Here is a 23915-nt window from a genome sequence, read left to right on the forward strand (position 1 = left end):
TTCCTTTTTTATTCATAAATTTTTGTTTCATGGATAAGAATTTTTTAATACAATTTTTAGAGCTTAAAACAGCGATTTTTTACTGAAAACGTTCTCGAATGCAGGAAAAAATTATTATTTATTCAATTAGTCGTTAAGGTACGAGGAATACTCATATACTAATAAATTTTTTTGAGTTTTGGGTTTTTAGATGATCTATTGGTCTCCAATCGTGATCACGGCAAACCTCTTAAATAAAAAAGGGTTTCGGGGAAAAGCCATGGCTCCGCCAATTATCAATTTATTTTTATAAACTTATGCTTGTTTATTTTACTGAAAAGTGTACTACCAAATTGTTATAAGTTTGATGTAATGAAATCATTCTTTTATTTCTTTACTCAAATTATCAAACTTTCTTGACATTTTTATCACTAAAAGGTATGTAACCCCTTTATCAAGAATCCCATTTAAAAGAGTTTATGTCGTTAAACAAATATTCCATTAGTCCTTTATAATTTTCTTGTTTAGTGCTGAGGAAGAATTAGAGAAATAAATGACCACCACAACATTATGTATTGAATTTTACATAACTATTTATTTATTTTTATATTTTACATTTGTCTTAAAACTATCTTCATGCATGCTATTTTGTATTATTTCTATACAAGGAAAATATTTTTGGTCATCTTCTGAATTAGAATATCTTTTCGTCTCTACTTTGCCCCCAGAAATAGGCACAAAACTGGAGAATTTTTGAGTTCCAGGTATTGTTTTGGCGTTATTATACAGCTCTTAGAGTTCCTCTGACATTTTGTTGTGCTGCTCAGTGAATATGTAGCGGAAAATTAATTGTATGATATTTTTGTCAGTTTGTTCAACTATCCAGTTATATAACTTTTGGCGATTTGTTATGGTATTTCAATAGTCGCGATCAAGACTAGCATCACAGGGTCCTTTTCCATGGGATGCTGCAACAAAATGCCATTCTGCGCTTAAGGTTGGAGAGAGAATCGGCAAAAATCAAAAACGAAAAAAGCAGTACTGTAACAACATTTTACATAAGCTGATTGATTTTATGAAGATCTAACACTCGGTGTGGAAAAAAACTGCTTTTTTCGTTTTCGATTTTGGCCCATTCTCTCTCCAACCTTAACTCATACTTTGACTGGAATCTACACAAGCTTGCAAAGTTTTTCTTATTTTTGTATTGTGCTGCTGCTCCATCAGACATAAAATAAATTTTAGAAAAGTTTATCAATTGTTTCATAAAATTTATCAGTTTTGAGAGCAATAAATGAACTGCAGTCTTCAAGTCTTCCAATCTTCTTGTCTTCCAGTCTTTCAGTCTTCATCCAAGTTTGTTATGAATATATACCAAATTCGTTACTGATACTTTTTGCATGTATCAGACAACTAGCAGCAGGGAAAATGGATTCTGAGATGATCATGACTTTCATTGGTTTAGTTTTCGATAAAAATACACTAAAGAAAAAAATTCAGTTTGAACAAGGTAAAGTTTTTTTCAAATAACTTTTTTCCTCAAAAGTGCCCAACATGAATTTTTGACGGTAGGTAGGGAACATAATTATCTATCTTGGAACAAAATTTCATCCAAATTAAAAATGGGTTTTTTTTTGTAAATCAACTTTAAATTTTTAAAATCGATTTTTTTCAGTGTAGGAGTCAATGAAGAATTTTTTCAATATTTTTTTTCGAAAATTTGACTAATTTTGTGAAAACCACTCCTACAACTTTTTTTTGTAGGATTTGTCATTTTTAGACCATAGCCATTCGCAAAAAAATGATAAGAAAAGTTTGGCCCTTTTCAAAAGACAGTCTAGATCATTTGTGGAAAAACAAAATATGCAAAGTGGCTTTTTGTGACAAAGTCTTCATGTACAGAAAGTTTCATTAAAATCTGAATCAAAATGTTCAAATTGGCGCGAAATTCGTCATATAAGCGGGTGTTCCGGAACAAGCTTAGTATGCACCTATTGTGATTGAGGTCGCGAAAGGTTCTTCTTTTTCCGAACCTAGGATTTCCGAGCGCAATTTCTTCACGAAAAATTGAAAGACTAGTTTCATTGTGTTTGTTGTTAGATGTCGCAGGGTATCGGGCAACAAAGAAACCCCTTCCGACAAGATAGGGGTTGGTGCTGTCTGCAGAGCCATAGCGTGGTCTTCTGGCGCCCTTGGCGGAGTTTTGGTTTGGCGTCCCTTTGGTATTAACCGGATCTCGTTTTTAATTCATAATTTTGTGTATACGCTGCCGCGGTGAATTTGTAAGTTAAGGGTTTGTAAGACAATCTAAGCGATAAGAATTATATATTAAAATGCCCCATAAGAGGACGTTCTCTTTTTTTGGGCGAAAATAAGGCAAAGTTTGCTAATTTTTTCTAGAATAAGGTATGAGGTATGAGAACTTCCGGTTGTGATGGATCAGTAAATAGGTTTAAAGAATGAAAATTAGACTGCCCAGAAAAATAATGAATTTTTGAAAACTCAATCGACTAAAGGGTGGGCCGATAGGGGTCATTTTTTTCAGGTCACTCTAACGGAATGTGAATCCACAAAAGTTATGTAACATTCCACTGAAATAAAGAAAATTAAATTCAAATTTCCACTCTAGCGCTACGCGACCTTCCGTTTGTGTTCCAGACGTTACCCACCTTCTTCTTGCTCATGCTAGGAAAACAAAGATGCTTTTACGATCTATTGCTGACAAAATTTTTACGCAATCTTCGTGTCAGGCTAAGGAAATCTGTGGCAATGTCTTACATCGAGTGAAGATAGGTGACCACATTTTCGCTTTACTATCCCCTGACTGTCTTTTTGTTTATTATATCTTCAGCAATTTTTATCTCTTCTATAGTATCCATACCTTAGTATCCTATCCTCACATAGGAAGTCCTTCATTGAGAACTACCGCGTCTACATGCCCTCACACAAAGTTCAGATTGACGGTGTGGTCATCGGTTCGAGATTGTTGTGCGTGGATCTACTAGCTGGCGGTTTAAAGAACCCCTTGCTACAGTAAGCGAAGATCTTGAATGGCAAACATGCTGGACGGAACAAACATGCGACGGCGGACCTTTTGCGAAACCGCTGCCTGTTCGGCTATTTATCCCGTGCGTGATGAATTGCAGCATTGCGCTAAATATGAACAACTGATTGTAACAATGAGGCTCGATGTGACAATTGCGCAGAGGATCATGAGGACGATTCATGTATTGGGAAGACTGGAAAGTGTGCATATTGTCCACATGATCAATTATCATGTTCGGTGTACATACAGCACCCGAGAAATCTACCTTAAAAGATGCTCTAAGCATTTTCACTAACAACAGCTACGCCACTCACCACAACAAATCTTTACAATATCCTGGATCACGAATACTTTTCTCTTGAGAGGCCGCCAAAAAAACCATTCAAGAAAGCTCCGAAACAAAGTCGAAGCAAAGTGCTGCTGGTCTTAGAAATTTGAGACCAAACACGGAATTTTCAACGCTTTCAGGGACACTAATAATTTGATTTGCCATTTCAACCAGATATTTAACGTAGTGCGGGACAAGTTGGACCTAGGTGTGGTTTCTGGTATTGCGAAACTCTTCCCGCACCGAGGAGATCTCAATTCCCGCGGTACGGCATGGGGTCGCCTTCTCGATAATAGTTGATGTAGCTTATTCCTGCTCTTTGCTACAGCGTTACTGCTTATGACCACATATCTGGCCAACTTGTGTTTCTATGAAACTGAGAAGACGAGCGATATTCATTTTAGAACAACATCGTTTATTGTGCATAAATCTGAATGGAACTGACAGGGCGACAGCATGAATATTTCCTTGTGACGACCTCGGCACCTACCAGTTAGCTCGTTGTAGAGGCTAGGTCTACCGCCGAGGACTGTATCGAGTAGATCGCAACGAAGCGGAGCGGAAATTCAGCCGCCGCAGAACTCTCAGTCGAAGTTGGGTACTTTCATCGTCAGGGCGCTAGATGACTCAAGGAAACGCGTATCAGTGCTAAACAGATGACAGAAACCAGAACTAAATGCCTTGCGGTAACTTACCGCTGGATAATATCCGAGTGGAGTTCGAGGCTAATCGGGTCAAGTACGCAGAGGATGTACAGATCGGAATAGATTGAGAGAATGACGGATAGCAAGCGGAATGTCGGGAACTAAATTAATGCCATTTCATGGATGATCGCCAAAATCAACAGCGTCCTTATGTGCAGCTGATACGCACTTACAAGGTGGATAGTGGAGCTGCATACTGCGGGAGCAGTTAACCGACCAATTGATCGGCTGAAAGGCTGGAGTGGGGCAGTAGAGTAACCAACACAAGAGAATGCGTACATGGACTGGAGGAGTATACCCATAGTGACCACCAGGCGATTCGCTAACGCATCGGCCAAGGAACGTTGCTGCAGCAAAGAGAAAGACGACTGGCGAGCGAATGTGGAAAATTTTCTCGTTGAGGTACGTTGATGAGGGTGATCTAAAAAGAAGAACTATGACGGCAGGTGCCACAATGTCGCGAAAACTGAACCCACGCAGTAGACGGCGACCAGTCTCCGGTTCGGATAGAATACCAAACTTAGGCTGAAAGCTGAAATCCTATTATATCCGAACATATTCAGGGTGCTGCAGAAGTGTTCAGATGAAAAAGTACAGATTGGAAAGTACTGAAGCTGGTTATGCTGCTAAAACCAGGGAAGTCACTGGGCGATCCTACCTCCTGTAAGCCTATATGTCTGCCGTTTGTACTCAGGAAACTTGGAAAACTAATCAATGACCGGTTGAGCTTCAACAACCACGTAGGCTAAACTCCGCTAGCGAATGACGGATCTCAATAGTAGCATGTCTGTAATAACATACGTACCTGGAACTATTGAGAACCAGAGCTACAGGCCCAAAGCCCTGGTAAAAGAGGATGGTTGTGATGATCTGGGCCGCGGTCACCACGTAAAGCAAAATAGGTCATAACCCCAATTCCAAGGCGTGAAGCGACCCGTGCCGAGGGATGAGTGATCGAGGGGGTGAAAAAGATGCTCGATCGTTAACGGAGCCTGTGGGGTACCTGGGCAACCCCCACAGTAAGCGTCCCTTACCACGTTACTGCGGAGCTCTGGCGTGGCGGACCTTTCTTTCTCGCACTACTCGTGGGATTAATGAGTGAAGTGAAAGAAAATAAAAATAAACAAACGGAGGTGCCGAACCCCTTTGCTAGAGATGGTTTGACGAGGTCTTCCCCTAGCGGGGAGAGTAGTGGAGCGACGAGTGCTGTATCCGACAACACCAGTGACCCCCCAGCAGGGGTAGAAAATAGCCCTACCAACGCGCTGGACGGGCCACTATCCGCGATGCGTAAAGTGGTGGAGCAGCTCGATGTAATAATCGAGTTCACTAGCGCGAAGCAAAATATCAGCAAGGAGCTGAAACAGAGCCTGCTGGTGCTCCGGCTTACGCCAAGAGGGTGGAATGTCGGGAGAAGTCCGACAGAGGAACCCAGACAGCGGCCTCCAAGAGGGAGGGAAGAGAGAAGGCCGACATAGGCACCCAGACAGGGGCCTTCCCCTTCCCCTTCTATGGAGCAGCCATGTCGCTCGAAGCGGCGGCTGAGTTTCCCTCGAAGGACAAGGGCAAGCGCAAGACGGCGTCGAACACGAAGCGCTCTAGGAAATCACCAGGCGAGGGTGCAAAAAACAACACCACCGTCAAGGGCAAACGCCGTTTGGTCGAGGTAAACCGGGGCGAGAATGACCTCGCCGGGCAGAGAGAAGGTACCAGCAACTCGGTGCAACCGGGGCAGGGGGGCGTAAACCCCTGGACGCTGGTCACCAAGAAGAAGCCGACACCGGATGCACCGCGGCCCGCGAAGAAGGCCAAGGACAGAGGCGAGGCCTTGTTGTTAAAAACGGACGAAAGCCTCTCGGCCCTCGGGCAAGACGTGCGCAGCGTGAGACGCACCAACACAGGCGAAATGCTTTTGGTGCTGAAGCGAGGCGCACAATCCAGTGCAGTGTATAAGGCCTTGGTCCAAGAGGTCCTTGGTGAAGGTGCCCAGGTTAGGTCGTTAGGGGCGGAAATGACTCTCCAGTGTAAGCATCTGGACGAGTTCACGACCGCAGACGATGTCGTCGCAGCCTTCAAGGAGCAATGCGACGTAACAATCGAGCTGGCCGCTGTACGCTTGAGAGGGGGACCCTCCGGCACCCAAGTAGCCTACCTCTGGCTACTGAAAGCAGATGCCGAAAAGGTTACCGAGAAAGGTAAACTGAAGATCGGCTGGTCGGTATGCCCAATTAGCATACCCCAGCCGCCTTCAGTGGATAGGTGCTATCGGTGCCTTGAGTCCGGCCATAAATCTTACGAATGTAAGGGCACAGACAGGAGCAAACTATGTCGTCGCTGCGGTGAGGAGAGGCATAAGGAGCGGGGCTGCACTAAGGCGCATAAATGCCTTATCTGCACCGCTAAGAAGCAAGCCCGTAATCATGCTATGGGCGGATCTTCGTGTCCCGTCGGTGAGGCAAATAATAACGTGAACGTTACACAGCTAAATCTTAACCATTGTGCAGCAGCCCAACAGCTGCTGTGGCAGTCGGTCGCGGAGTCGAAGACAGATGTCGCCCTCCTATCAGACCCGTACAACATCCCTGCCGGCAACGGCAATTGGGTGTCGGACGGGCCTGGGATGATGGCAATCTGTACAACGGGACGGTTCCCGGTTCAAGAGGTAATACACTCCTCCGCTGAGGGTGTTGCGATTGCCAAGATCAATGGTGTGTTCTATTGTAGCTGCTACGCTCCACCAAGGTGGCCCATAGAACAGTTCAACCAGATGATCGACAGGCTCTCATCAGACCTATTGGGCCGGAAACCGGTAATCATAGCGGGAGACTTTAACGCTTGGGCAGTGGAGTGGGGCAGCCGCTGTACAAATAGCAGGGGCCAAGTGCCAATGCAGGCGCTTGCGAAACTCGATACTGTGCTAGCTAACAATGGCTCCGCGCACATTCCGTAGAAACGGGGTGGAGGCATGGACGTAACATTTGCCAGCCCGAGTCTGGTTCCAGGCATGGAATGGAGGGTAGACGAAGGCTACACCCATAGCGATCATCTAGCAATCCGCTTTAGGATCAACTATGGCGTGCAGCATCCGAGGGCGGGATGCAATGGCGTAAATCATGCCGAACGTTGGCGGTCTGGAAAGTAGCACAAGACGTCCGCTACCTAGTATTTTGTCATCGAAAATGTGATATGAAGTTCCGGCTTGTGGTACAGCGCTGAGGAACCAAGAGGAACCGTAAAAATCTATACAGGACGTTCCATCATCCAGATGAACGCACGATTTGCGAACGCATACAGAACAAACCGTCGGATGCAGTATGCGTTATCGCTGGGATGGTCCCCATCTTCCTCACCTTATCGGAAAATATCGAGTGTCGGAGAAACAAAGTGAGAAAGATAGTGGAAATCGATTCAATGGCGAGGTGGCAGCAGGAATGGAACAGTACAGAAAAAGAACGCATACCAAACATGGCGACTGGGATCAATAGAAATCATAAAGAGGTGAACTTCCACTCGACACAGCGCCTGTCGGGCCACGGTTGCTTCAGGAAGCATCTTCATCGGCTCGGTCACGCAACGTTACCGATGTGTTCGGAATGTGAGAACGTCTAATGGCATTTTCGTTTTTGACAGTGGACTACACCGGTGTAGTCGGTGCTACAGTCATTCAAACTTGGGTGTAATCAGTCTATCTCTTTTTTGCACTACACCGTTGTAGCACCAGGAACAAACAAAAACGCTATAAGAGACACCGGAGTATGTAGTCTTTGAATGTCCGAGGTTCGAAGCGTCACTCAGAGATATACTCGAAACGGGATGACGGACATCAATCCGGATAATACGGAAAAACAAGCGACGTGAACACGTGAAACGCGGTCAATAGAGTGGTGGTGCAGATCCCGGACGCCACGCTCCACCTGAAATCGCCGGACCGATCACGGCACCCTACCGGTTGACCCGAGAGAAATATAACGAAAAACAAGAAGAATCGAATCGAGAGAACTTCATTCGCCGGGGACGTCTCCGTCTGCGTAAGCTAGATTCACCGCCGGGGACTAGACTGAGTAGAACGTGACGGCACATCACCAGTCGCGGGTCGTCAGGGCACCACTGCCTGATTTCGGACTGATTCAGTAACCGTGAGAACCGTCAAGAACACACCGATTTGTTTAGTTTGAGACAAATTGCTCTTCTAGAAAATAGGACAACAATTTTGAGTAGTGCAATTAATTTCCCACTAACCTGGTTATCGCCTAGACAGGACACGGTTTCCTACCGTGTACCTTGTCACAAAATCTTTTATTCCGAGGAGCTGATTCAGTCTTGGCATGACAAAATTCTTCAGCAAAAACAAAGAGTTATGACCTAACTAATTAATAGCATGGATCGATCTACTTGTCAACGTCTCTCACTAACTAACGGACTGTTTACCCAATACCATTCCCGGTTTGAAGCTTCAGATAATTTAGCAATATGCACACAGAAACTGGCGACCGTTTTCACGAAATGTCATTACCATAAAGTCGTTTTCACGATTAGCCATCAATTGGCAGTGCTCTGCCATTGACACGCCACCGCTGTGGAACAAAGAACCAAACCCACCGCACCAAAGTGAACGACGAGGATAATTCAATTGAACCGACACGAAAATTGGCCGCAGCTTCGGGTTCTATGTACATATTCGCTGAAAAGCGTACGATGAGCGCACGTTCAAAATGAGAAATTATGCCGCCCCTACCTACGGCAAGTCTCCTGTCAGATGAGTTAATTGATATTCAAGAGAGGCGGCTGTCGAATTCAAGTGTACGGCAGAGTGCGGCAGAAATTTATCGAGTGGGATAAATTGGCTTTGTAATTTGTCGAAAAGTCTTCCTCCAACCTTTTGAAATAATTGCGTTTTCGCTAAGGAAACCGACAGGCAAACACATCAAATTTTAAATTATCGACGTTTGATGTATTTTCATCTCCCCACCTTATGTTGTCAAGTTCAGAAAACATAAAACGCAACTTTTAATATCAAACCTGGGAATTTGAAGTCGACAAGCGAGCCGGGAGCAAACGATAGGAGCTAATCATCGTTTGATGTTTTTTTAACATCGCCCACACATCAATGACGTACCAGAAACGTGAACCCGCTCATCATCAGATTGTGGTAATAACGAAATAAACGATTAGTCCCACTGCTGCCAGCGATCCCAACACAGGTCGTGCAGTTTCACAGCTCAGTTCTGCAATATAAATTACAACCCCAAAACTATAAACTAAATTACGCCGCACCGCCCCTGACTCGGTGTGTGGAAACAAGATTCTGTATATTACATTATGGCACGGATCCCCTTTGAACCCAACAAACACCCGTATCAGCAGTAAGATCCCCAGTGCAACAGCGGCAAACTTTGTGGCTACTTTGTATACTGAGGTTGTCGTACGCGTCTCAGGGGTGTGAGCTACGATGAGAAAAATCAATATTTGGACAGAAAGAAAAACCATATGTCATAATTAGAGTTAAATTGTGTTATTTATTACTAGCATATTCAAAGGCAATGCCTACGACTAAGTATACTCTTCTGGAAGGATAGGGGAAATGTTAGTCCGACACACTTTGTAAACTAGCTCCATCTCCAAGTGAAACGTGAGAAAGAAATTATATTATTAATCCTTTCCCCGTGTGTAATGCCATACAGTATCACCAGACATGACGCGTGCAGTTGTATGGTCATAGCTTACTTGAACATTTTCGAACTGATTCTTGTATTTAATTAACAAAGCATAGACTAAACTATTAAGTGTAAAACATCATATCTCGATCAACTATCATGTCGAAATCATAAAAATACTGAGAATTCTATTGCTTTTTTCGTTTGTGGTGAATTGGTGAATAAAGACATTTTACCGATTGACGGCGTTAGTGACTTTTGTGCACGTATTTAAATGGGCGACAAAGCGGTTACGAAAACATGCACTCAACTCTCTCCCAAATCCTGCCCCCCTTAATCCCCCTTAAGACTAACAACCCGATCGGGATGGTAATTTATACGAAGCTTAACGAACTTTCCAGCCGACAACAGAAAAAACCCTCCAGCATTTATCAACTCACCTTTCAACACAACAAGTTGAAATACGTATATCCAAATATTGGCCTTGATTAGCATTTTCAGGCCGTTTGCGAATCCGGCTATTTAAACGGCGACGGCGGCGGCGGCAACGTCAGCGGCCGCGGACTCCGAAATCCGGGTTTGTTCTTTTCCTGCCAAAAATTCTCGCCTTCTATCCGGTTTCACTCGTCACTCGCTATCACAGGTACAGACACACCGGCACGATGAGCACAAACGCGGTCCACCGTAACCGACGACCGCGGAAAACATCCTGTTCACTGATGGTGGTTCCACTTTCATTTCCGAACCGAAAATGTGCTGCTGCTGCTTTTGTTGTTACGGTGTGTGGCAGTTTTCGGGGTCGATTGCCCGTCGCTTTTCTCACATTTTGCGGGTAGGTTTGTTTTTTTTTTCGCCGGCTGGTTCCGGTAATTTTCACAAACTGAACCACTTGGCGGAAGTAGTGCGGTTCTGGAAATAAACGTGAAATGTAAATTTTGAGGTTAGCTGAGATTGTTGAATGTTTTGCTTGGGAACAATCACAAGGGTATAAACACATACTGAAATAACCATGATGAAGTAATAAATTGAATGATTTTATAGTGTCGGCAATTTGTCCCTATGCGGAGCTCTTAAATATTATCCTGAGCGGCCATGCCATGCGGTAATTTCCGCACAGCGTAACATTCAGTAAAATTTTTCATCTGATTGCTCAGCTAAGTGGCTTTGATTTACTGATTTTCAGCGATATATTTTCAGAGTTTCAGCAAAATAAACTTCACTTCTACTGAGATCTTGGTAAAAGCTTTGCTAGCTGAGCGCTCGGTTGTGTAAAGCTCGGTAAAAAGTTGGATTCGGTAAAACAAAATTAAATGTGTACCCTGTGGATTTCTTTAAAGGCTGAACGTCAAATACTTTTACGGAGGCATGTCAACGGATTTTGAGGAAATCATCGAAATCGATGAAACAATTAGCAAGTAAATTAAAAAAAAATTCATAAATGTGGCAAAAATTCCGGAAAATCTCAAAAGATTTTAGAAAATTAGGAGAAAAAATAGATTTTAGAAATTTTTAGCAAATTTTGAAATATTCGGGATGATTCGTGATGATTTTCAGAATAGTTGATTGCTGCTTAAGAGTAACTTCTGGAAAATGTATTCAGAAAATTTACAGTGTTGGTCCAAATAACGGAAGCAGTCTTATGTTTGAGTGTAGAATTTTTTTACTTGATGTGACTCCATCTGATTGAACCAGCATTTGAGTTTAGAAAATGCATAGAAATATAAACAAATCAGTCCGGTCAAAGCTAAACGCGAGCAAAGTGAACGACAACTATCAGACTTTTGATCTATGGTGCAATGTCTCAAGAACAAAAGAACCATTGTCTTTATCAACGACTCTTTATTCTTGCGGCTAAGAACGAAGTTGACGACAAAGAGCTACTCCGCTACCTAATACTACGATTGTAGACTTCAAATATTTTGCTATATGACCGAGTTTTCGTTAGATGGAATAATGAAATATCCAAAACTATTAAGTTAGGCTTAACCTTTGAGCTTTGATTTAACTCTCAACTCTTCTCTTGCTTCTTGCCTCCATCTATTACGTTGCCATGAGCCGTTTCGATGCTGATTCCAGAACCGCTTAGCTCCTGTTTCCGTGAGTTATTCAGCTCCTGGCCTTATCACGATCTACTCCGATAGTCCCCGACGGTGAACTCCCCCTACTCCGACTGATAGTTTCCCAACGGAGCAATTTCTACCGAAACCGATACCCGCTTTTTTGAGCCATTTAGCTCACAGCTTTATCGAGATCTACTCGGATATTATCCGGCAGTGAACTACCCTACTACGACTGAGAATTCCCCGGCAGCGGAATTTCGCACGGTACTGGTGTTGTTTGCGTGAGACAATCAGCTCCTCGTGATTTAGTCGGATAGTCATTTCTAATATTTATTTACCTCCCGCTTCGTCCCGATATACACGAACTAGTCCCCGGCGGTAGACCTATCCGGCTGAACGGGTCAGCCAGTAGGTGCTTAGGTCTATCCAGCGATTCCAGGTGGAGCGCAGCTTCCGGTTCACTGGCAGCCCAACGACCCACTGCTAGTTATTCGACGCGATCTACTCGGTCCAATCTCCGGCGATGGATCAAGCCTACTCATGAGCTACCTGGTTGAGTGTCGAGGTCGGTCCGGCAATTTCGGTGAAACCTGACGTCCGGTTCACTGGTTCCCCGACGACCCGAACACAGTGCTACGTCGCGTACTACTCTACTCATTCCCGGCAGTGGACCTAGTCTACACGGGCGAAGAGTTCCCCGGCGGCGGAATTTCTACCGAAACCCGATTTGTGGTTTCACAGCGGCTTGCTAGCCAATGGCATTACTTTGTTGGTCCCTTCGCCACGTTCTCCGCAGCTCGAAGAGCATACTCATAATCACTCTGTTGACAGCGTCCCAGATATGCTCGTCGTGGCACATCTCTTCGACGATATTGTCAACCGCCACACAACGCATACTTCTTTGAACTTCTTCTACCCTAGGGCATTCGAAGACCACGTGTTCCGGTGTCTCTTGCACGTTCACACACTCCGGACGAAGGGGTGACAAAGCGTGTCTAAACCGATGCAGGTACTTCCGGAAGCATCCGTGCCCGGACAAAAACTGGAAAAAAATCTCCACCTCCACCTTGTCTCGCCGGTTATCGTCAGGACAACGTCATCTACAAAGCCGATGACTCTCCTCAACTCCTCTGGGTAATTCCAGTCTTAACACTTCGTTATACATTATATTCCAGAGGCGAACACTTCTCCATATTTGTTTCATAGACTTAGTTCTGGTAGTAACTTTTTAGATCCTTGCACAGATAGTCCGGAACCCGTATTTTGTGCAGCGCTACGACGATCGCCCCAGCTGGTACTGTTGAACGCGTTCTTCACGTCACTCACGCAATAACGATTAACCCTTCTCCTTTGTGTCGATGCTTTCTCCACGAATAACTTCCACCGTCTAAACCCATTTCCGGAATCCGAACTGCCTCTGCGGCAGTCCGTTCTCACTTTTAACGTAGTTCGTCAACCTGTGATCATTTCCAGAAGTACACCAAGGGTATCCAACACGAATATAGGCCGATACGCTGGATCTCCTGGTGGCTTTCCTGGTTTCGACAGCAATACCAGCTTCTGGATCCGTCATCTATGCGAGAAGTAGCCTTCATCCAAGCATTTCTGTAGAACTATCCTGAACATATCCGTAAACGCCAGGATCGCAATCTTCAGTGCCACGTTGGGGATACAGTCTGGACCGAGATCTATCTTCGCTTTCTGCCCTGTTGCTGCTATAAGGACCTCGTTGTTGAAGACTCGGTTGATACCAGCATTTCCACCATCTGCATCATCGTACGGTGTAAACGGTTATGCGGCTGGGTCGTGCTTCTTGAAAAGACCTCCGTTTGCGTCGTTGGGTCTTTTCATGAAGCACGTCGTTGGGCCCAAGCGGCCTCTTCTCTGCACAGTTCCTTGTAGCAGGTGGACTTGCTTAGAACTATCTCGCGTTTAGAGGAGGTCATGGCAGCCTGCAAAGTTACCTTACACTCGTCTCTGACTGCCTCAGATCTTGCTCGCTGAACTCGCCTTTCATTCCACCAGTACGCCGGACGCGGTATTTCCTCGACACAATTTTCCTCGGCATTGATACATCACATGCCCTCACTACTGTTTCCGACAGCTCATCGGTACTCGGAATTGGAGCGATGCAGTCGGCACAAAATGCTTCCTCAAAAAGGTCTTTTATTTGCCACTTCCACTCGCCAGTTCTCACTCTCCGCGTTACAATACAATTCCGCCGACCAATAGTGTAGTGGATCACTTGGTGGTCGGTATGTGTGTACTGCTCACTAACTCGCCAATTCACGGTATCCATCAGCGAAGGACTTCAGTCAGTTGGAAAGTTGTGGGGTTTTTTTTATCGAAAAAACCCCTGGGCAGTAGATTGCACTGGTGTTGCATTTTGTAGTAGAAGAGCACGCCACTAGACGTGTTTCATTCCTACTTCTGCTAGAAATTGCAAAACCAGTGCAATCCACCGCCCCGGTGGCTTTCAACGAAAAACGACATTAATGAATGAGGGAGTCGGTGAATTTGAATGTTGGTTTCGGTAAATGCAAACAGAAATAGGTAACTGATTTTGAAATTTCGCAGCACTGCAACGGTTGATCCGATTTTGGCTTTCGCCGTAAGCTTCCAGTAAAGTTCAGCCGGAAATGAGCCGGAATTCCGGCTGGTTCCATTTAGTATAGCGGCTCCAGTGACACAACCGATTCTAGTTATAATCGGTTATGTCACTGGACCTGGAATACTAAGTGGAATTCAGGCTGAACTTTACTGGGTATCGTCCCGTTCCTGCTCTCCGTATCACGCTATTGGGATTCAGCACATACTGGGACGCATCGCAGTGGGAATTGGCACTATGGAAGCCCTCGATCTTCAGCTGACGATCAACAATCATCTCGGTCCTGTGTGTGTGGGATGGATGAAAGCGTTTTCCAACCAGCCATAGATGACAGGTATACATCTGAAGTCACTTGCCTTTTGCTCCGACATCTTGTGACCAGATGTTAACCATTTCTCTCGCAGGTGACGATCGTCATATTCTGGGGCGCGACGCAATTGATTCGGGTGTCTCGAATCAATTGAAACGAAAGTCATCCGCTTCGGTACTGTTTGTGAAGTTGATGACGCGCCCAACACGGCAACATGGCTTCGCTTGCTGCTGCACCTGATCCGTCCTCCAACAACATCGAAGTTTACTACTAGAATGTTGGTGGCTTAAATTCATCAACGGACAGCTATTTGCTCGCGACCACGAGCTGCTGTTATGACGTCATCGCCTTGACCGAGACGTGGCTCGACAACCGTACTCTATCTCGCCAGGCTTTTGCTTCAACTTTCGATGTCTACCGCTGTGACCGCGATGTCCTCAACAGCCGCAAGACATCAGGTGGTGGTGTGCTTATCGCCGTTCGCCATGGTATAATATCCCGAGTGATCAACGATGACCAGTGGGCCAGCTCTGGGCAAACAGTGGCGGATCCAGGGAAAGGGTCCGGAACCCCCCCCCACCCCCCCCCCCCACCGAAATGTTCTAATTTCTTGAGAAAATTTAAAATATTTTTTTACTTTCCATTCGTATTAAATTCAAAATCATTTCAAACCAGATTCGACTAACAAAACTAATTTTAATTGAATGAGGATATTACATATTACGTATTGTACACTGAACTTTTCAAAGTCGAAATTTTCGACCCCCTCCGAAATTTTTTTCTGGATCCGCTCCTGGTCACAAACTCTATCGTCTACGATTTAAAAAAACGCTGAGAACGATAGCACGCTGTTGTATATAAACTGGAATGTAAATATTAATAATGACGACGCGAAGGAAGCAGCGATGACGTTTTCTAATATTCTTAACTACCTCAGCGACCATCATGTGCCAAAACGAACAATTAGTACCAATCAACATCCTTCCTAACAATCAGCCGTACTTTAACGATTAAATACTGCAAATCGAGCTGCATTTAAAAAATTCTTGTAACATCAGATACTTGCTTACGAAACCACTACTTTCAATTCAACTCAACCACGAATGCAAACAGCAAATTAGACGCGCCTTTTAGACACCAGCGAAACGTCGAGCGTCAAGTGAAATCTAAGCCCAACTCGTTCTGGAAGTATGTGAATGGACAGCGAAAAAAATCCGGATTTTACCATCTTGTATGTAATTTAATAGAGTTTTTGAATGACATATAAGAGTTTAGGACATTGCCAACTGTTCTCCGACAAATCAAGCTTTTTTTTCCGACGAGAGCCTTCCACCACAACAAGTCACTGCCGCCGCCAATCTAACTCCTTCTCTAGGAAGAACCATCAACCGACTTTAGGTCGATAATGCAACAAATCCCAAGCTGAAAGCATCAAGCTCCCCGGACCCAGATGACGTTCTCTCGATTTTTGCCAAAAAATGCGGGCTTTATGAACCACTTCGGCGAGTTTTCGTGCTATCACTCACTACTGGAACATTTCCTTCCTGCTAGAAAGCAACACACATGTTTCCAGTTCACAAAAAAGGAAACAAATCGAACATTGGTAATTATCGAGGAATCTCGTGTTTAAGTGCCGTATCAAAACTATTCGAGCTGGTTGTTGTAGACCCGCGACCAACACGGTTTTATACCTAACCGATCGACAACGACCAACTTGCTCTCGTTCACATCATATGCACTCGATGGATTCGCTCACTGATTGTAAACCAGTGCTATTTACTTAGATCTCTCTGTGGCCTTCGACAAAATCAACCATGATATCGCATGAGCGAAGCTGAACAAACTCGGTATTCATGGACAACTTCTGCGCTGCTTTCATGCCTACCTCGATGGAAGGCTCCAAATCCAAATCCGCGTTAAGGACTGTCTATCTACACCATTCTTAGCTACAACCTGCATCCCACAAGGAAGCCATATCGGTCGAGTAATATTTCTCCTCTACTTTAATGACGTCAATATCAAATTACAAGACCCCACCTTTCTTTCACCGACATGAACCGAAACCGATGCCGAGTTTCTTCAAACAATATCTCTTGGCACTCAAGATCGAACTGATCGTTCCGTCGACTCCTTCGCACGTATCCTAGGACGTTTTCCACGGCGATATTTATGGCTGTCTTTGTTCTGCTCTAGCAGTTCAAAGGCAGCAATACGCTTCAGCGAGATTCCCCTCCCCTAGCGGCGCTGGTTGTCTCGACGTCGGTCTTCCTCAGTCGATCCAGGTATTATCGTGGCGGTCGCCTGTATCTTATGTTTTTCACTACGGATAGTTTTAGACGCAGCCTAAACATCATAAGTGGTCCGAGTCTAAGTTAGCGCACCGAAACCTCTAATAATGCCCGAAAGCGCAGTCAATGAATCAGAACATGGTCGATTTATGTTTCTGTTTGATGAGTGATCCCCAGGTGTGCAGGAGTTGATATAGGAAGAAAGTACTCTTTATGGCCACGTTCTCCATTCTACATTAGAACGGCAAAACACACATACATGCATTGTCCAAATTCATCAAACCAAGTGAATTGGAATATTTGACTTGGCTCTTTGGGCCTCGATAAGAATCATAATACTTATTTTTTTCAAAGAAAGATGTAAAGCTATTAATTGTTATTAAAACCATAACCTCAAATTAGCACCGGGGCCTGCCTCCAGCATTCACCGCATTTACAAACCATGTATAAGCCATCTTATTTCCAAATACTTAATACCGCACAGTCCTTACGAGCAGCTGGCCAAAATGGGCGTTAGTAAAACAAATCCACGGAACAGTGCGGGCGGCCATTCCTTGTTCCGAGCGCCAAACAAATTCGACAATGACTGCGAGTTGGCATACCGCAAAATACGGTGTCTTTGATTCATGCAATATACTTTTATAAAGCCAATTGTGGTCTTGATATATTCGCTCGAATGACAACGAAACCTGTTGGAAATGGCGCAAGCGAATTTTCCTTCAGGATACGTACACATATGCGGCGCGGCAGGTCGAAGCTGTTCCGTTTTACGGTAAACGATAAACGTGGAATATAAACGAGCTCGCGTGTCGCCATAAAACCATTTTCTCGAAAACACAAGCACAAAAGCGAAGATTTACGAGACCAGAGGAAAAAGTCATCCAGGGGGGAGGGGGTTGCCAGCGGGTCGGGGTTTGGCGGCGGGAGACAGCCGAAATAGTGGATCGATTTATCGATTACACAGGACGGTAAACTTGATACTTTCCCATGCTCATCAGGAACAGCTGTAACTCGTGTGTGTAATGGTTTGCCAATGCAATTGTGGAGGGATAGTTGTGGACTCTAGCACGCCATAAATCTATCACGTCTACATAACCAGCAGTTTCTACGGGGCAGTTGTGGGAAGTTGTGCATCCAAGCGAAAATAGAGGAGCGCTAGCGGACTCCATTCTCGTGATGGTCAGAAACCAGGGGTTTTAAAGTATTATATTAGTTGATGGGAACGGAAAAGTTGATTCGAAAAAAGCTCTCCTTAAATTAGCCGTCGACGTGAAGAGTTGCTGCTGTCGAATAGTCCGATAAAATGTCTGTTAAAATGAGTACTTTGCAACTGATATCTATTTAATTGGAAAAAATATCCTTGCACAAGTGAGCATTTTAAAAATTTGATTGCATTCAATGAATGCAGCCCGCTGGCGGCAGGTTAATTTTTTAATTTTCCAATTTGCGACAGAGTAAATATTGAGTATCGAATGACATTAATGAAATGGAATGGAATTTCAAATGGCGGTTTTTGGGAAAGGGTTTTTTTTTGGGATGGCGAAGATGACTATCGATCTATATAAAAATAGCAGTTTTTGGTAAAAGTTAATAGCAGTATTGATGTAGGTCATATGCAGTGAAAGTACTCCGTAGTACAGAAAGCGTAAGGATTTCAAATTTAACGAAAAGGTAAAGTTACAGATACAGTCCCTGAAGTAACGCAAAGAACAATTTTAGCGGTTGCCCTAAATTTATGCAGAAGAAGATTATTCGCGCACGAATTCTTCCAGCTTCAAACTCTGGCGAAAGAGCCCCACAATGACTTTACGCTGCACCAAAATCGATGACGCGAAGATCCCGGAGGATGGCAGATTGGACGAAAATACCGAAACGAAAGTTTCGAAAGGTCAATCGTGCCCGAATGACTTTCGAAAATAAAGCACTGATCGCTTCCTGCATTCAATCCAAGCGACTTGTAATATTTGTCATGTTAGCTAGCAGCCTGACACGTCCATGATTTTTTCAGCAATGTTCTGCGTAGATTCTCGAATCAGAACTAATGACTTACAACTTTTCACGTGACAAACCAACCATCCCTCTTCCTGTGACCACCAAGCACCCAGAGATCCATTTCAGTATGAAGTGTACACCCGAAACTCATTCATCTGCTAATAAGTCACACTAATTCGTGCCGGTCCACCGAGTTAAATTTGCTGAGCTGGGAAAACTTTTCCTTCCCATCTTGTGGATGGCTCATTCCAGCCACTGCTGGTTGGCCTGGTGCGTGTACTACATAATTATTGTTAACAGCAACCGTCTGGTTTCGGGTAGCGTTACCACGCCACGCACCGTTGGAGGCGTGTTTCGGTGTGGGTCGGACGACAAACACATGGGGGGGGGTGTGAATTGTGTACTATCTCGCTCGATAAGGGCAGGCAAGAACAACAATAAAAGCGTTCCATCCTGGTTAGAAGCTAAACTGCTCTGTGTTCTCTCTATCTCTCGGCATGGTTACGCAGTATGATTTAGCTTGAGCGGGAAAGTACAAATTCGTTCTTCACCGACTGCTGGTGGGAAGGAACCACTCGGTACGAACCGTTTCGTACGGGAGCAAATATTTTCTTGACACGAGAGATGGTGGTTGTGCAGAAAATGTCTTTTGGGGTTGATTTTCGGTTTTCGATAGCAGTGTAGTTCGGTAAAGGGAAATTTATTGATGCATGGGATTTGGGTTGGTGCCTGCAGTAGAAGTTTTGTAGATTTATGACCTGTCGATTATGGACACAAGCAAAATGAGCGGGAACACTTTGAAAGGGTACGGAACCTTTGTTTGGTTTTAGTACTATAGATAATTCTGCTAATTTCCTGACGTAACCTTTTAAGCAGGCCTAGCGATTATGCATTTTCGAAACTTTCGAAGATTGGCCGGATTCTTTAAAATCCCGTTGCCATCTTTACTTTGGAAACATTTAAGGGGAATTAATATACTTCAGTCTACTACTACAAACAACGGTCACGATACCTCCAGTACTTTTGCTTTTATCTGGTGCTACACCGGTGTAGTCAAAAATGCCATCTACATTCTACTAATACACGAGCTAACGCGGAGTGAACCACAAAGACCAGTTTCTTCGCTCTAATGCGTTTATTTTATAAATCTATAATATAACTTTTATTCTTGCTAGGTTTAAGTTTTACCACAAAGATCATTTAGAAATGGGCTACCTTTTAATATGCCAATTTTTACCCTATTTCCTTCCATAGAACCGGTGTCCCGGGGTGTGTAAACCTGATAACGGGCAAAATGAATCGATGAATCTTCATTCTCCCAACTACACTCAAGTTTTTTTTTACGCGGTTTTTTTTGCGCGGTATTTTTTTACGCGGTTTTTTTTACGCGGATTTTGAAATTTACGCGGTTTTCATTTACGCGGATTTTGAAATTTACGCGGTTTTCATTTACGCGGATTTTGAAATTTACGCGGTTTTCATTTACGCGGTTTTTGAAATTTACGCGGTTTTCATTTACGCGGATTTTGGAATTTACGCGGTATCCATCAATGAGGTTCCCTTTATCGCGGATTCTTAAATTTAAGTGGTCTTCATTTACGCGGATTTTGAAATTTACGCGGTTTTCATTTACGCGGATTTTGAAATTTACGCGGTTTTCATTTACGCGGATTTTGAAATTTACGCGGTTTTCATTTACGCGGATTTTGAAATTTACGCGGTTTTCATTTACGCGGTTTTCATTTACGCGGTTTTCATTTACGCGGTTTTTGAAATTTACGCGGTTTTCATTTACGCGGATTTTGGAATTTACGCGGTATCCATCAATGAGGTTCCCTTTATCGCGGATTCTTAAATTTAAGTGGTCTTCATTTACGCGGATTTTGAAATTTACGCGGTTTTCATTTACGCGGATTTTGAAATTTACGCGGTTTTCATTTACGCGGATTTTGAAATTTACGCGGTTTTCATTTACGCGGATTTTGAAATTTACGCGGTTTTCATTTACGCGGATTTTGAAATTTACGCGGTTTTCATTTACGCGGATTTTGAAATTTACGCGGTTTTCATTTACGCGGATTTTGAAATTTACGCGGTTTTCATTTACGCGGATTTTGAAATTTACGCGGTTTTCATTTACGCGGTTTTCATTTACGCGGTTTTCATTTACGCGGCTCGTATCCCCCGCGTAAAAAAAAACCTGAGTGTACATTGAAATTTCATGGATTGAAATCTGAAAAGATACCCGAGTTCACTGTCGAATAGACAATGGTGAAACTATTTGGGCGAGCATAGCGTTTTTGTTAGGTTGATTCCTTTTTTGTCAGTCCTCTTCGATCCCCAATTCCACCAGGTTAGCATCTATAATCAAAACTAAAAAAATTATTCTCTTAACACAAGGATATATCCGTATATTTAGAAAAGTGAAACAACAACAATTTTGATATAATTAGAAGGGCCTGTGACGGATGTACTGTTCAGTTAAAATTCGATATTAACTATTTCTCTGATAAAAAATCTTGCGTCCCCATAGAAATGCATATTATGAAGACGCAAAACAAAAATACTCCGTGTTTTCAAACAAACCGAAGCATTACTCTTGATTCAAGTTTTTTTTCTATAAAGAAATTTATCAAAACTTTATTCAACCACTAAGCTATTTTCAAAGATCATCGCGTAGTACCACCTGCGTTGCGTACCACTATGCGATCAGCATCGATACTCCTTTTCACGAAAAAAAAAATTCGTTCATAAATTCACGAAGAAAAGGTCACGATTTCGTTAACTGAACGATTTACGAAAACCGTAACCAAGTTCCTGAAATTATGAATAATAAACCTCGTATTCATGAAATTATTTGTGTTTTCAAAGAACTAGTTCGCGCCGAATATATACATGGCGTTACATTGAAATGTTTGGTTGGGTTAAAGTTGTTGTTCCCTGGACATGTTTAGTTTTTGTTGTGATTCTTGTTCATGACTTGGGAATACACAGCCGACAGTCAAACGTTGTTCGCGATTTCAAGAGCTTATTCGCGAGTCATGTGAATTCACATGACGTTACCGTGCTATTTTATTCATGAGTTTTCTATCGGATTTCTCTGTCAGACTAGCTGGATTAAAGTTCATGATTTCAGGATCATAGTCACGATTTTAAATATTTTTGGTACAAGTTTTTTGTTTTGTGTTCATGATTTCAGGATCTTTGTCACGATTTTCGTAATTTCTATTCATGTTATCATGATATTTTATTTTGGAGCTTACTTTCAAAGAATAATGTGACTAATGTTCATGATATCAGCAGTTTTGTCATGGTATTCTTAAATTCTCTTCGCCTTATCGTGATCTATTATTTTTTGGTTACTGTCGTTTTTTACATTTCTTACTAAAGAAATGTATAGGATTCGCTCAAACTTTGAAAACTTTTTCCGAGGCCCGGAGGGCCGAGTCTCATATACCAATCGACTCAGCTCGACGAATTGAGAAAATGTCTGTATGTGTGTGTGTGTATACAAAATGTCATGTAATTATCTCAGCAATGGCTGTAGCAAAATGTCATGTAATTATCTCAGCAATGGCTGAACCGATTTTAATGATACTAGTTTCAAATGAAAGGCCTAACGTTGCCATTTGACACTATTATTTTTGATTTTCGATACGTTGTTTACTTTCTGAGATATGGGCGATTTTGTCAAAACACAGCAGGTTTTTTGCAAATAACTTTCAAAAAATACAATATTGTCCCACAAACCGCACATGAATAAAAAGCTTGTAAAAATACCTTTCTAACAAGCTGTAGATTGTCTAAATCCGTGCACGAGCGGCGGAGATATTGAACATTTTGTATTTTTAGTCCGCGCTTACCAACTAAAAATGAGATTGTTTCATACAGAGTATTGCTTTACTGGTGTTTTAGGGGCAAAACTAAACCGATTTTGAATATCGAGGTATGAAAACACATCTACGTGATTCAAGGAATTCGATGTTGAGAACATGTTGTGAATTACCCCTATAATAAATGAACTATTTCTCAAAAATCAATATATAAGTTCACTTCAAAGACAAAATAATGTGTTGATAAAGAAACAGTGATTTTTAGTATTTATTCCTTGGATTAGGCATTGCGTTCAATCATGAGGTAAATGTTGGATGGTATATCAATACACAGATCAACAAGTAATTCACCTAGTAGTGAGATAAAAGATTTCTCATATAATTATACTCGTGGCGTCACCGAAAGCAACTGTATGTTTGAAGCTCAAAAATCTAGCGAAAATTTAGCTCTTTTGTAAGATTTAGGTTATACTGGTTGTGGCGCAAAAATTACTGCTTACATTATTTATGACAAGAATGTAAGAAATCAATATATCATAATAATATACCTATAAAAATAATGTCACTGCATTAACCATCATTTGCCATTCCTCACACGCCCCCCCCATCTCTCTCTCTCTCTCTCTCTCTCTCTCTCTCTGACTCTCTTCTATCGCATCTATCTAGCTATTTCTGTATCCATTTCTAAGTTGTGTGATAAGATCTTCTGCCAATCTGAAATATTTATTAATTGTAATTGCGAAGGTTTGAGAAAACAAAACTATTTTTTGTCTGCTGCTACATCAACTCAACTTTAATTCAATTGTATTCAAAGCCTGTATCTACACTATAATTAAGGAAATTCATGGCTATATCAGAAAAATATTTGGCTTAACTGGGTAATATGAAAGTTTGACGATGGAAATTTTCAAAAGAGACATTCCACGTGCTATTTAAGCTATTCGTATCTCTATTGAATTTTGAATGAAATATATGCTCAAAGACTGAAAGCTGAAGCCAGCAGGATTGGAATTGCCATCAACGTTTCGAAGACAAAATACATGAGAGGAAGAGGTTCTAGAGACGACAATGTGAACCTCCCACCCGAGTTCGGATTGACGGTGAGGAAACCGA

General features: G+C 42.9%; 1 protein-coding gene across 2 annotated transcripts in view; it reads right to left on the minus strand.

Annotated features, from left to right (window-relative positions):
- LOC131679575 (uncharacterized) overlaps positions 1 to 23915 on the minus strand; it is a 174912-nt gene that overhangs the window by 103669 nt on the left and 47328 nt on the right. For both annotated transcript variants that reach the window (XM_058960315.1, XM_058960323.1), the window contains exon 2: positions 10152 to 10620. In XM_058960315.1, coding sequence (XP_058816298.1) covers positions 10152 to 10206 — 55 coding nt within the window. In that variant the 5' untranslated portion in view covers positions 10207 to 10620. The remainder of the gene's footprint in view (positions 1 to 10151; positions 10621 to 23915) is intronic.

This window comes from Topomyia yanbarensis, chromosome 1, assembly GCF_030247195.1.
Source record: "Topomyia yanbarensis strain Yona2022 chromosome 1, ASM3024719v1, whole genome shotgun sequence".
In the NCBI taxonomy this organism is placed as follows: Eukaryota; Metazoa; Arthropoda; class Insecta; order Diptera; family Culicidae; genus Topomyia; species Topomyia yanbarensis.